The 13,196-nt window shown below is 38.3% G+C and overlaps 1 protein-coding gene across 2 annotated transcripts in view; it reads left to right on the top strand.

Annotated features, from left to right (window-relative positions):
• PECR (peroxisomal trans-2-enoyl-CoA reductase) overlaps positions 1-13,196 on the top strand; it is a 50,922-nt gene that overhangs the window by 12,614 nt on the left and 25,112 nt on the right. For both annotated transcript variants that reach the window (XM_069574501.1, XM_069574503.1), the window contains exons 2-3: positions 3,078-3,211; positions 5,160-5,325. In XM_069574501.1, the coding sequence (XP_069430602.1) occupies positions 3,078-3,211; positions 5,160-5,325 (300 nt within the window). The remainder of the gene's footprint in view (positions 1-3,077; positions 3,212-5,159; positions 5,326-13,196) is intronic.

The following is a 13,196-nucleotide window of genomic DNA, read 5'->3' as shown; positions in this document are numbered from 1 at the left end:
GGATGACAGGATGAGATGGTTGGATGGCATCACCAACTAGATGGACGTGAGTTTGAATGAACTCCGGGAGTTGGTGATGGACAGAGAGGCCTGGCGTGCTGCAATTCATGGGGTTGCAAAGAGTCAGACATGACTGAGCGACTGAACTGAACTGAATCTGATTAGTTCTTCCTCCTAACTCAGGGAAACTTGGTTAGACCTGGGCTGAAAATGTGTGTTTCAATTCGTTCCCCTCCTGAGAGCAGAAGTTGCCTTCTGGAGATAGAAGTAGAAAGGAATAACAGTTCTCTTAACAATATAACATATGCTTTGTTGAAAATTGCATGTAAATTTTGATAAATTGAATTGTCTTAAAGTTAGTCTTGTCTTACAAGGATTTAATGGTGAATTTAATACTTGCTTTCTAAAGCTCTCAGATTACGTATCAGAATTTCCAAAAAGTCTCTGCACTATAGAATTCACTAAATTATAACCTCAGCTTGAAAGACAGTTTATTTTTAAGTGCTTTATTTTAATATGCAGAAACTACCTCCTCGTATACAACTGCTGCTGCTGCTGCTAAGTTATTTCAGTCATGTCCGACTCTGTGCGACCCCACAGACGGCAGCCCACCAGGCCCCGCCATCCCTGGGATTCTCCAGGCAAGAACACTGGAGTGGGTTGCCATTTCCTTCTCCAATGCATGAAAGTGTTAAGTGAAAATGAAGTTGCTCAGTTGCATCCAACTCTTAGCGACCCCATCGACTGCAGCCTACCAGGCTCCTCCATCCATGGGATTCTCCAGGCAAGAGTACTGGAGTGGGGTGCCATTGCCTTCTCCACGTATACAACTAGTTCTGGCCAAAATGCAGAGCCATTTTACTTTTTGACCTTTCCAAATGTCATCTGTTCCATATGTTAATATGGAATATGTGGCCTGTTTGTAGTATAACAGTTATAACAATGACAGTGTCCCAGTCCTCCAGGAGACAAAAGTGAGTGGGAGGAGACTGTTAATTATCATCCAGTACAGGCTTAGATGCTCTATTAGTGTAAAGGATACAGTGGGCTTCCCAGGTAGTGCTACAGGTAAAGAACCGGCCTCCCAGTGCAGGAGACGTTCATGTAACAGTTAGATGCTGTCCTTACACATTTTGTTTCTACATGTGCCTACAATACATTGACACCATTTTTGCTTTCAACAATCACCACCTTTTGCATAATTTCAGTAGAAATTAGAAAAGTCTTCATATTTATTTACTCGCATAGTGACCATTTCTGGTTCTCTTTCTTTTTTCTGTAGATTTAGATTTTCTTTCTGCTTAAAGAACTTCCTTTAATCTTTTTGTAGTGAAGTTCTGTTTTCATGAATTCTTCTGGATATTATATGTGTGAACGAATATTTTGCCATTTTTTAAAATATTTATATTATTTATTTAATTATTTAATAGATATATATACTTTAACAAAAGTGGGAACGTTAATATATTTATGGGAGGAGAAAACACAATGGCAGGCAGCACATTTTTCAACCCCCAACTGATAACATCAAACAATTCAGGCTTCATTTTAGTGGATAACAGCACCATTCATTCTTCCCTGAAACTGGAATTTAAATCTATTTTCACGGGGTAAGAGTTCTAGGTTCCAAAACTCCCATCTCCTCTCCCCACCCCTGGTACTTTCAGGTACTTGGCTTGGCTTGCATTGTTTCTGAAAAGAAGTCTCCTGCCTTCTTTGTGTGTTTTGTGTTCTTTTTCTCTGGCTGCTTTTAATATTTCCACTGTATCTCTGGTTTATTTAACTATGTTGTCAGTGTTATTCCTGGGTCTGTTTTTATTAATTAACTTCTCTCCTCATTCTGGGTTGTATTTCCTTGCTTCTTTATGTACCTTGTGGATTTTTAGTGGATGCCAGACATTTGAATTTTACTTTGTTGGAGGCTGTTTCTTTGTTTTGTTTTTGATGTCTGATCTTATTTATTTGTTACTCTTAGAACATCTCATCTTTTGACTGGACTCGGAAGTGGAAGCTGCCAGAGAGGACAGCCTCCCTCTCTTGGCAATCTGTTCCTGCCATTTTTCTTTGGCTACCTTCAATCTCTCGACCAAAAGTTTAGCATTCTGCAGCCTCTTCCTTATTTTTCTTAAGTACGCTGTTTCTTCAGAGCAATAAGCCTGTGTTTGTGTTACAGAACATGGGAAGTAACAAGATGCTTAGTCTTGGGTGCTTTGGTCCTAGGTAACTGTGTTATTATCATTGTATGGTTATTTTTGTATTCTTGCAAACATTGCTGAACTTTGTTCTGTGATGTAGTTAACTTGGTAGCAGTTTGATACTTGAAAGAGGCTTTCTTTCTGTTAAGTACTGTCCTAAACAGCCTTTAGTCTAGGATTAATATTGCTTCACTATTGAGGCCATACCCTCTGGGTACTTTGCCCAATACCTTGTCAGAGTTTTTTCTTGGTTGGAACACTAACTTTTGTCTGGTGCTGTACGAGTGTCAGGGTTTGCTCCTTCTGCTTATTTTGGTTGGTTCTTTCCCAAGCCTCGGATTGTTGTCTTTTCTCATATGTACCGATCAGTGCTCAGCTGAAGATCTGAGGGAACTCGAGAGATCTCTGGAGTTCTCCCCCTGTGTACCTCCTTTCTCTCTGTGTTGCTATTTAATCTAGCTGTCTCAGCCTCCCAGACTCCCAACTTCATCTCTTCTGCCCAGGAGACTGCTGGGCTCTGAATGGATTCTTCCTCTCTATGCTGCAGTCTGAAGACTCTCTGTAGGCAGCAATCTGGAATAATAATGGGGCTCACATTTTGTTTCCTGTGTTCACTGTCACTGTCCCGTGCTCCCTGATATCCAATGCCTGGAAATCCTTGTTGCATAATTTGTTCAGTGTTTTAGTTATTCTAATTGTTTTGTTTGAATTAGGATCAATTCAGTTCCTGTTACCATAACAGAAGTTCTCATTCATATTTCTATTCATATTTGTATTTTCTAAACATTTTTGCTTTTAGACAAATGTGTAGACATGTGAATATGTAGACAACTAATGAATATATATCAATATTTACTTGCTCTTTGACTGTTGTCTCCTCAGGATGTAATGTGGTCATTGCGTCCCGTAAGTTTGATAGGTTAAAATCTGCTGCCGAGGAACTGAATGCCAGTCTGCCTCCTAGCATCCAGGCTCAAGTTACTCCCATAAAATGTAACATCCGCAGTGAAGAGGAGGTAAAGCTAATCTCTCTTGTTTTTTAAAATTGAAATATAATTGATTTACAATGTCATGTTTAATTTTTGCTGCATAGCAAAGTGACTCAGTTATATATATGTGTGTGTGTATCCTTTTTCATATTCTTTTCCATTATGGTTCATCACAGGATATTGAATATAGTTTCATATGCTATATAGTAGGACCTTGTTGTTTATCCATCCTTTATATAATAGCTTATATCCGCTAATCCCACACTCCCAATTCTTCCCTCCTCCTTGGCGACCACAAATCTGTTCTGTGTATCTGTGAGTCTGTTTTTGTCTTGTAGATATGTTGATTTGTGTCATATTTTAGATTCCACATATAAGTGATGTCATGTAGTATTTGTTTTTCTTATTTCACGTAGTATGGTATTTTCAAGGTCCAATCCATGTTGCTGAGTTCTGAGTTCAGTTGCTCAGTCGTGTCCAACTCTTTGCGACCGCATGAACTGCAGCACGCCAGGCCTCCCTGTCCATCACCAACTCCCGGAGTCCACCCAAACCCATGTCCATCGTGTCAATGATGTCATCCAACCATCTCATCCTCTGTCGTCCCCTTCTCCTCCTGCCCTCAATCTTTCCCAGCATCAGGGTCTTTTCAAATGAGTCAGCTCTTTGCATCAGGTGACCAAAGTATTGGAGTTTCAGCTTCAACATCAGTCCCTCCAATGAACACCCAGGACTGATCTCCTTTAGGATGGACTGATTGGATCTCCTTGCAGTCCAAAGGACTCTCAAGAGTCTTCTCCAACACCACAGTTCAAAAGCATCAATTCTTTGGCGCTCAGCAAGTGGCCTCAGGAGAAAGAGAGGAAGGGAAGACATGGAGGAAAGCTAAGCAAGAACAGTGTAGTCTGGAGGCTACCTTTCATGCCTTCTGCCCTTTAACTCGTTTTGTAATGTCTATTTCATCACTCTCCAGTATTCTGAGTTGGTTGTTTACAGATTCAGTTCAGTTCAGTTCAGTCACTCAGTCATGTCCAACTCTTTGCGACCCCATGAACTACAGCACACCAGGCCTCCCTGTCCATCAACAAGTCCCGGAGTCCACCCAAACCCATGTCCATTGAGTCGGTGATGCCATCCAACCATCTCATCCTCCATCGTCCCCTTCTCCTACTGCCCTCAATCTTTCCCAGCATCTGGGTCTTTTCAGATGAGTCAGCTCTTTGCATTGGGTGGCCAAAGTATTGGAGTTTCAGCTTCAACATCAGTCCTTCCAGTGAACACCCAGGATATTATATATATTGACACTTTAAAGATTATTACAGATTATTGGATGAGTGATCCAAATCCTTGGATAAATCTTATCAAAATTCTAAATTTAGCATATGATCTGTGGGTATTGAAGCATATTGGAGCATATGGGTATTTAGCATATTGATCTATGGGTGACACAGGGTTTATTCATTGTGACTACATCTTCATTTATTATGGTTCTCTGAGTTACTATTCACTGTGAGATATTGTAAGCTCTGCTACTCTCCTAAAGCAGATGATAAAGTCCGAGTAGCAAGTTAGTTATTAACCAGTTCACTCTTAAAATTTGATTTGTTTGCTGGAGTATAATTGATGTACAATAATACATAAGTTCCAGGTGTATAATATAGTGATTCATAATTTTTAAAGGTGATACTCCATTTATAGTTACCATAAAATATTTGCTGTATTCCCCATATTATATAATATATTCATTTAACTTATTTTATACCTCACAGGCTGTAGCTCCTAATCTCTTACCGCTACATTGTTGCTCCCTGCTTCCCTCTTGACACTGGTAACCACTGGTTTATGCTCTGTCTCTATGAATCTGCTTCTTTTTTTTGTTATATTCACTAGTTTGTTGTACTTTTTAGATTCTACATATAAATGCTGTCATACCGTATTTGTCTGTAACTAGTTCACTTTTACTGTTTTTCTTTAGGTAAATAATTTGGTCAAATCCACCTTAGATGTTTATGGTAAGATCAATTTCTTAGTAAACAATGGAGGAGGCCAGTTCTTCTCTCCTGCTGAAAAAATCAGTTCAAAGGGGTGGCATGCTGTGATTGAAACCAACCTGACGGGCACCTTCTACATGTGCAAAGCAGGCAAGTATGATCAATAACCCAAAAAGTCAAAGTGTATTTATGTTAAAATCATAGGGTACCCAACAATTATTGTCATCAACAATTATTGCCCTAATTTAACTTATATACAATATAGCCATGTAAATTGCTACATTTCTGGAGAATAATTTGGCAGTATTTTAAAAATATGAATTTGCTTGATCTGTTGATTTCATTTCTAGGAAGTTATCATGTTAAAATGATTGAGAATTTGTACAAAGATATAGCTACAAAGTGCTTCATTAAATTAAGGAAGACTCCATACTTATTTTGTTTTTAAGAAATGAATCTGTTAAATCTATTGTAAGGACCTATTAATTCCATGAAACCTTCAAGGAGAATACTAGAGTCCACATTTTTTCTGACTAATAAGTAACTAGCACACATGCATAGTTTTTAGATTAAAGGTTATCTTTCATAGGTGGTAATATTCAACCCTGAAATTAGATAACTGAAGAGTTTCCTTATAAGCTATTCAAGACATTTCTATGCTGCATAATGTGAAATGAGTATAATTGTGACCCACAGGGTCATCATCCCAACATGGATTAGGCTTTATATTCTTAGCATTTCTAAATCAAAGGTCTTACAGACATTTTCAGGCTTTATCTTTATCTAACTGGTAATACAGAGTTCTGTATTAATTGTGATAACAGGATTGACCGCTGAAGTGTAGAGATCCAGAAGAATATAGGAGCTTAAATAAGATAGTTGATTTCTCCTTCACATAAAAATTCAAGGTGTATAGTCCAGGGATAGTATGGTAGTTTCATAATCATTAGGGAATAAGGATCTTTCTTCTTATTTACTGTCTTTAACATGTCCATCCCCTAGTCCAGAATGGCTGCTTCAGTTCCTGCCATCATAACTGCATTCGCGACAGCAGGAATTCAGAGAAGTATAAAACTCATTCTTTTTAACAGCAGTGTGTGGAAGTTAAAAAAAAAAAAATTCAGAGAAGTGTAAAACTCATTCTTTTTAACAGCATTGTCTGGAAGTTGAAAAAAATTTTTTTTCAGAGAAGTGTAAAACTCATTCTTTTTAACAGCATTGTCTAGAAGTGGCTTCCCAGGTGGTTCAGTGGGTAAAGTGTCTGCCTACAATGCGGGAGACCCGGGTTTGATCCCTGGGTCGGGAAGATCCCCTGGTGAAGGAAATGGCAATCCACTCCAGTACTCTTGCCTGGAAAATCCCATGGACTGAGAAGCCTGGTAGGCTACAGTCCATGGGGTCACAAAGAGTCGGACACGACTGAGCGACTTTCCTTTCCTTTTGTCTGGAAGTAGCACCATTACATTACTGGCATTCATAATCAACTAGAACTCAGTTAAATGACTATACTTACCTATAAGTGATACTGGGAAATAGAATCTTTAGCTGTGTCCCTAAGTACAGATTCAGTTTCTTGTAAGAAGAGGAGAATGAGTACTAGGAGACAGGCTTTAGTCTCTAACTCAGCCTTCATAGTTCAGCACTTTGACATCTTCTAGCACTCAAGTCAGCAATCTCTTACAAACCTTAAGTTCCATTAATTAGAACTTTGCAGAGTCTAGATTCAGTTATGATGTTTATTAGCCAGAATTGAATTAAAGAATCCAAGGCCTATAGTTTTTATTTTGTTTTTACTTTAAACAATGGGACCTAGCTTTTGGTTTCGACAGCAAGGACTATGGGACGTACATTTTTCTATACCAGAATAATAATAGTGAAAAACTGAAAACCATTTAAATATTTTGAAGTAAAATATTAGTTGAGTGAAATTTTATACATCTATAGGATAAAGTACTATGCAGCCACTAAAAATATAGGTGCAAAAGTCTACTTCTCAGTATGAAAAAATAGTCCTAGATATCACTGAGTGGGAAAAAAAAGGTTTAAAACACTCTATCCAGTGTGATCACATTTCTGCAAAAAACAGTATATATTTATTATATGGCTGTATATAAATAGACATAATTCTGAAAGAATTTCTAATAAAACATTGACATCTCTGGGAGGTAAAATTGCATATTATTTTCATCTTTTTCTTTTTGCTTCTCTGCTTTTTCTAATTTTTCTAAATGGAATGTGTATTGTTTATGTAATTAAGATGATTTAAGTCATGACTGCCCTGAAGTTTCAGCTTCTTCAGCTTGTACTCTTTGACACCATATGTGGCTGTTAAAGAACCATATAAAGATCCACATTTAAATTTCTGGTGAATTTAGACTTTTCTATAACCTTTAATTATTCATTTTACTAATGTAGAAATTTTTTTCTCTCCATTTATTTTTGGAAAAATTTTGAATATATGAAAAAGTTAAAGAAATAATGCAGCTCTTCTAAGGGATACGTTGTTTTATTATGTTTTGTTTTATTGCCCACCGAGCAAATCTGTCAGCAATATTTTTCTAACAGCTTTTGCTTACTTTGGGTCTCTGTGTCATATTTTGGTAATCAGCACAATATTTCAAATTTTTTCATTATTATATTTGTTATGATGATATGTGATCAGTGATCTTTGATGTTACCATTGCAAAAAGATTATGATTTGCTGAAGGCTCAGGTGATGGTTAGCATTTTTTAGTTATAAAATATTTTAAAAATTAAGTTTGTACCTTTTTTTAGACATAATGCTGTTGTATATTTAATATACTATAGTATAGTGTAAATACAACTTTTATATGCACTGGGAAAGAAAAAATATTTGTGTGATTCACTTTATTACAATATTGCATTATTGTGGTGGTCTGGAACGGAACTTACCGTCTCTCTGAGCCCTGTCTGTTTACCTTTCATTTAGATTCACCAGGTGCTGACATTTTGCTGTATTTGCATTCTCTAATCTCTGTGTCTTTCCCCCTCTCCTCCTCGTTCCCTTTCTATCTCCCCTCAACCCCCTACACCCTTTTCACAAATAATTTAAAAGTGAATTGTATACTTCATCACACTTTGACTTACATTTTTAAAGAATAAAGAAATGTTTTCTATGCAACTGCAATACCATTATCACACCAAAGGAAATACACAGTAATTCAGAAGATCAATTATCACATAATCATATCGGAATTTCCCTTAAAATCTAGTAGTGTTGGTGATATTATTCCGAGACTTATGGTGTGTAGTGTGGTCTAAAGTGAGTAAATCAGTTCAGTTCAGTTGCTCAGTCGTGTCTGACTCTTTGTGACCTCATGGACTGCAGCATGCCAGGCCTCCCTGTCTCTGTAAATAAGTTATTTTAGTACAATTGAGAACCAAGATTTTTGGCATTGGCAAAAGGAGAAGTGAATGTAGACAGATGAGGATGAATAAAGACCCCTGTAGTCCAGGATTTAATTAGAAACATTAGCATGGACTCAAGATATATTTTTTCTTTAAAATAAAATATATATTCCCTGGCCTTATCCCCCAAAAAGAAAGTTATTAATTCAGCGACAGTGTGTCCTCCTAGCATCCTTTATGTGATCTCTGAATGTTACTTCCGATTAAAAGGAACTGGGGGAAACAGCTTATTACAGGTCTGGGGGAGGAAATGTGCACGAGAAGCCTAGAATATTTTGTTCCAACAGAAATTTAGGAAGCTACATGGATATGTTACTGAACCAAACTTCGGTCTGCTCGCCTGCATGTGGTGAAGCCAGTCAACTGAATGTTGGGTTGCCGTGAAGGAAAGTATGGGGAGAGTGAGCAGCTTATGTTCAAAAGATGGGAACTCCCTACCAGCTTGCAGGGAAGGGTTTTGTGTTTTTTTTCCCGTAACTTTGTTGATTTATTTATTTTACTTTTGGCTGTTCTGGGTCTTGTTGCTGCTCCGACTTTTCTGTAGTGTGGAGAGCGGGGCCTACTCTAGTTGCAGTGGGAAGGCTTCTCATTGCAGTGGCTTCTCTTGTTGTAGAGCACAGGCTCCAGGGCAGGCGAGCTTCAGTAGTTGCAGCACCTGGGCTCAGCAGTTGAGGCGCCTGGGCTCTAGAGCACAGGCTCAGTAGTTGTGGCGTGCCAGCTTTAGTTGCTCTGCAGCCCTTGGGATTTTCCCAGATGGGAGATGGAATCCCTGTGTCCTTCGTTGGCATGCAGACTCTATCACTGAGCCACCAGGGAAGCCCCGAGGGAGAGGTTTTAACCTCAGTGTTAGGGAGGGAGCTGCAGGGCAGGTGATCAGCTTGTGCACAGTGTTCAGCTTGGTTGGCGTCCAGGTGAAGTTTTGAGCATCACTGATCTTTTGGTTTCAACTGGTCAACGTGCTTGCAGTCAGCAGTTTTCATCTGGTGAGGGTCTTCCTGTAAAAACAACTTAGGAATGTGTGTCAGGCCTTTATCTGTATCTTTCAGGGAACTGGAAGTTTGGTGACTCTGCTGTGTGTCTGATTTATAAGTTTTTACCAGTTTCCCAGCCCAACAGCCATTCTTTGTTTCTACATCTTCACACTTCCTAATTATTAATTCTTTTTTAAAAAATTGTTTATTTATTTATTTGGCTGCATTAGGTCTCAGTTGTGGCAAGTAGGATCTTTTAGTTATGGCATGTGGAATCTAGTTCCCTGACCAGGGATCGAACCCAGGCCCCTTGCATTGGGAGCATGCAGTTTTAGCCGTTGGACCAGTTGCTCAGTCATGTCCAACTCTCTGCTACCCATGGACTATAGCTCACCAGGCTCCTCTGTCCATGGAATTCTCCAGACAAGAATACTGGAGTGGGTTGCCATTCCCTTCTCCAGGGTATCTTCCCAACCCAGGGATCAAACCCGGGTCTCTTGCATTGTAGGCAAATTCTTTACCGTCTGAGCCACCAGGGAAGCCCCGCAGAAAGTGTATATAGGGTAATTTAAATAAATTTATTTTCCTTTCTTGTGCTGATAGCCAATAATTTTATGATTAAAAACATATTTGATACATGTATACTGGTTTATTTTCATTTCCAAACTTTTCTTGGCTATTCACGACCATTTGTTGTATTCAGATGAATTTTATATATTCATACTTCTTCAAAAATCCTGTTGGGAATTTGATTAAAATTGTATTAAATTTATTAGTCATGTGGAAGTAATTAGCATATTTTAGTATTGTCTCCTCATTATAACATGTCTTTTCACTGATGAACTCATATATTTTGGCAAAGGTTTGTGGTTCTTACTGTATAGATCTCATATGCTTGTTTTTATTAAGGTTGAAAAGTGAGTGTTAGTCACTCAGTCTTGTCCGAATCTTTTCAGCCCCATGGACTGTAGCCCACCCGGCTCCTCTGTCCATGAAATTCTCAAGTAAGAGTGCTAGAGTGGGTAGCCATTCTCTTCTCCAGGATCTTCCCTACTCAGGGATCGAACCTGGTCCCCTGCATTGCAGGCAGATTCTCTACTGTCTGAGCCCACTAGGGAAGGCTAGGTGTTTTTGATCACTGTTGCTATTTTGAACGGGCTCTTTTTTTTTCCCAGTTATTTTCAACTGGATTATTGTTGGTTTACAGAAGAATTTTTCAAATTTATTTTGTTGCTTTTTATAATGGCTTGCCAAATTAGTCTGTTGGGTTTTCTAGGTGTGTAATCAGGCTGTCTAAAAATAACTGCTGTGCTATTTCTTAGAGTCAAAGATGTAGCCAAGTGTGAAATGCATCATCATTTTACATACTAAGAAAGTAAAAACAATGTAATTGTAATTGTAAGATGTCACCAACAGTAAGACATAACCTAATTTCAGCAGTTTGAAAACAGTATGAAAAAATTGTCTTAGATTTAAAAAATATTCAATTTTATGTTTTCTTGTGGTTTTACCTCCTTTTTTTCTGTCATAACACGATTTGGCGAGAATTCACTAGAAAGCATTAAATAATAGTGGGTAGACAAGCTTACTTTTGCTCAAGCTTTTGACAGAAATAGGTATTGAATTATTCTCTGGTCTTTCCATTCTAAAAACTGGACTTCCACTGAAGTGAGCCCTGATGTACATCTCTAATATTGCCTTGATTTGTGTGAATAGAAAGTTTGCCTAAATTTCAAATTGCCCTCAAAAAAGATAAAATATTGACAAATAAAGTTAGCAGAATAGTATAAGGTTTATATGCCAACAACTGCAAAATATTGCTGAGAGAAATGCGAGATGTAGATAAATGGAAAGACATTCTGTGTTTATGAATTGAAAGACTCAATATTTTTAAGATGGTAGTTCTTTCCAAATTGATCTGTTGGTTCGATGCAGTCCTTATCAATCCTTTTGCAAAAATTGACAAACTGATATGGCCATGCAAAGGACTCAAAATAGCCAAAGCAATTTTACAAAAGAAGAAATACTTCTTGATTTCAAAACTGTTTATTGATTTTAAGATGAGACAGTCTAATACTGGCATAAGAATAGATGTATAGATCAATGAAACAGAATTGAGGATCCAGAAGTAAATTCTTATATTTATGTTCAATTGATTTTCATCAGATGTGCCGAGGCAGTTCTATGGGGAAATGATAGTGTCATCAACAAACGGTGCTGAGAAAGTTGAGATATCCACATGCAAAAAAGAGTCTTACCTCACATAATAAATAAAAGTTAACTGAAAGTCCAAAATTAGGATCATGGACCTACATGCAGGAAGTAAAATTATAAAACTTTTAGAAGCAAGTAAGGGAGAAAATCTTTATGACTTTGGGTTAGGCAGAATCCTAAGATACCCACCAAAAATACATCCATTAAATAAAAAATTATAATTGGACTAATAAAAATTAAACATGTTTGTGTTTCAAATGACACCAATAAGAAAACGAAAAAATAAACCACAGACTGGGAAGAACGTTTTACAAATCACATATCTGATAACAGACTTATATCCAGAATATACAAAAAGTCTTACAAAAGCAACCCAAATTTTAAAAAAAGGCAAAAGATTTGAATAGGTAGGTCACCAAATAAGATATATAAATGGTGAATAAGCACATGAAAAGATTCTTAACACCATTTAAGTCATTGCTGCTGCTGCTGCTAAGTCGCTTCAGTCGTATCCGACTCTGTGTGACTCCATAGACGGCAGCCCACCAGGCTCCCCCGTCCCTGGGATTCTCCAGGCAAGAACACTGGAGTGGGCTGCCATTTCCTTCTCCAATGCGTGAAAGTGAAAAGTGAAAGTGAAGTCGCTCGGTCGTGTCCGACTCTGTGCGACCCCATAGTTGGCAGCCCACCAGGCTGCTCCATCCATGGGATTTTCCAGGCAAGAGTACTGGAGTGGGGTGCCATTGCTTTCTCCGGTTTAAGACATTAAGAAAATGCAAATCAAAGTCTCAGTAAAATACCACTCTATACCCGTTAGAATGGCTTTAACCAAACAGCCAGATAATTTTGTGGAGAAACTGTAACCCTCCTGCATTTCTGATGAGAATGTAAAATAGTGAAAACACTTTGGAAAACAGTTAAGCAGTTTCTTAAAAAGTTAAGCACGGATTTAACATGTATGTGTGTTTATTAGTTGCTCAGTTGTGTCAGACTATTTGCGACCCCATGGACTGTAGCCCTCCAGGCTCCTCTGTCAGTGGAATTTTCCAGGCACGAATACTGGTTGTTACTGTTCAGTCACTCAGTTGTGTCCAACTCTTTGCAATCTCATGGACTGCAGCATGCCAGGTTTCCCTCTCCGTCACCATCCACCAGAGCTTGCTCAAACTCATGTCCATTGAGTTGGTGATGCCATCTAACCGTCTCATTCTCTGTTGTCCCCTTCTCCTCCTGCCTTCTGTCTTTCCCAGCATCAGGGTCTTTTTCTAATGAGTCAGCTCTTTACATCAGGTGGCCAAAGTATTGGAACTTCAGCTTCAGCATCAGTCCCTCCAGTGAATATTCAGGATTAATTTCCTTTAGGATTGACTGGTTTGATCTCCTTGCAGTCCAAGGGACTCTCAAGAG

Source organism: Ovis canadensis, chromosome 2 (assembly GCF_042477335.2).
Source record: "Ovis canadensis isolate MfBH-ARS-UI-01 breed Bighorn chromosome 2, ARS-UI_OviCan_v2, whole genome shotgun sequence".
In the NCBI taxonomy this organism is placed as follows: Eukaryota; Metazoa; Chordata; class Mammalia; order Artiodactyla; family Bovidae; genus Ovis; species Ovis canadensis.
This window is presented reverse-complemented; position numbering and strand designations above follow the sequence as displayed.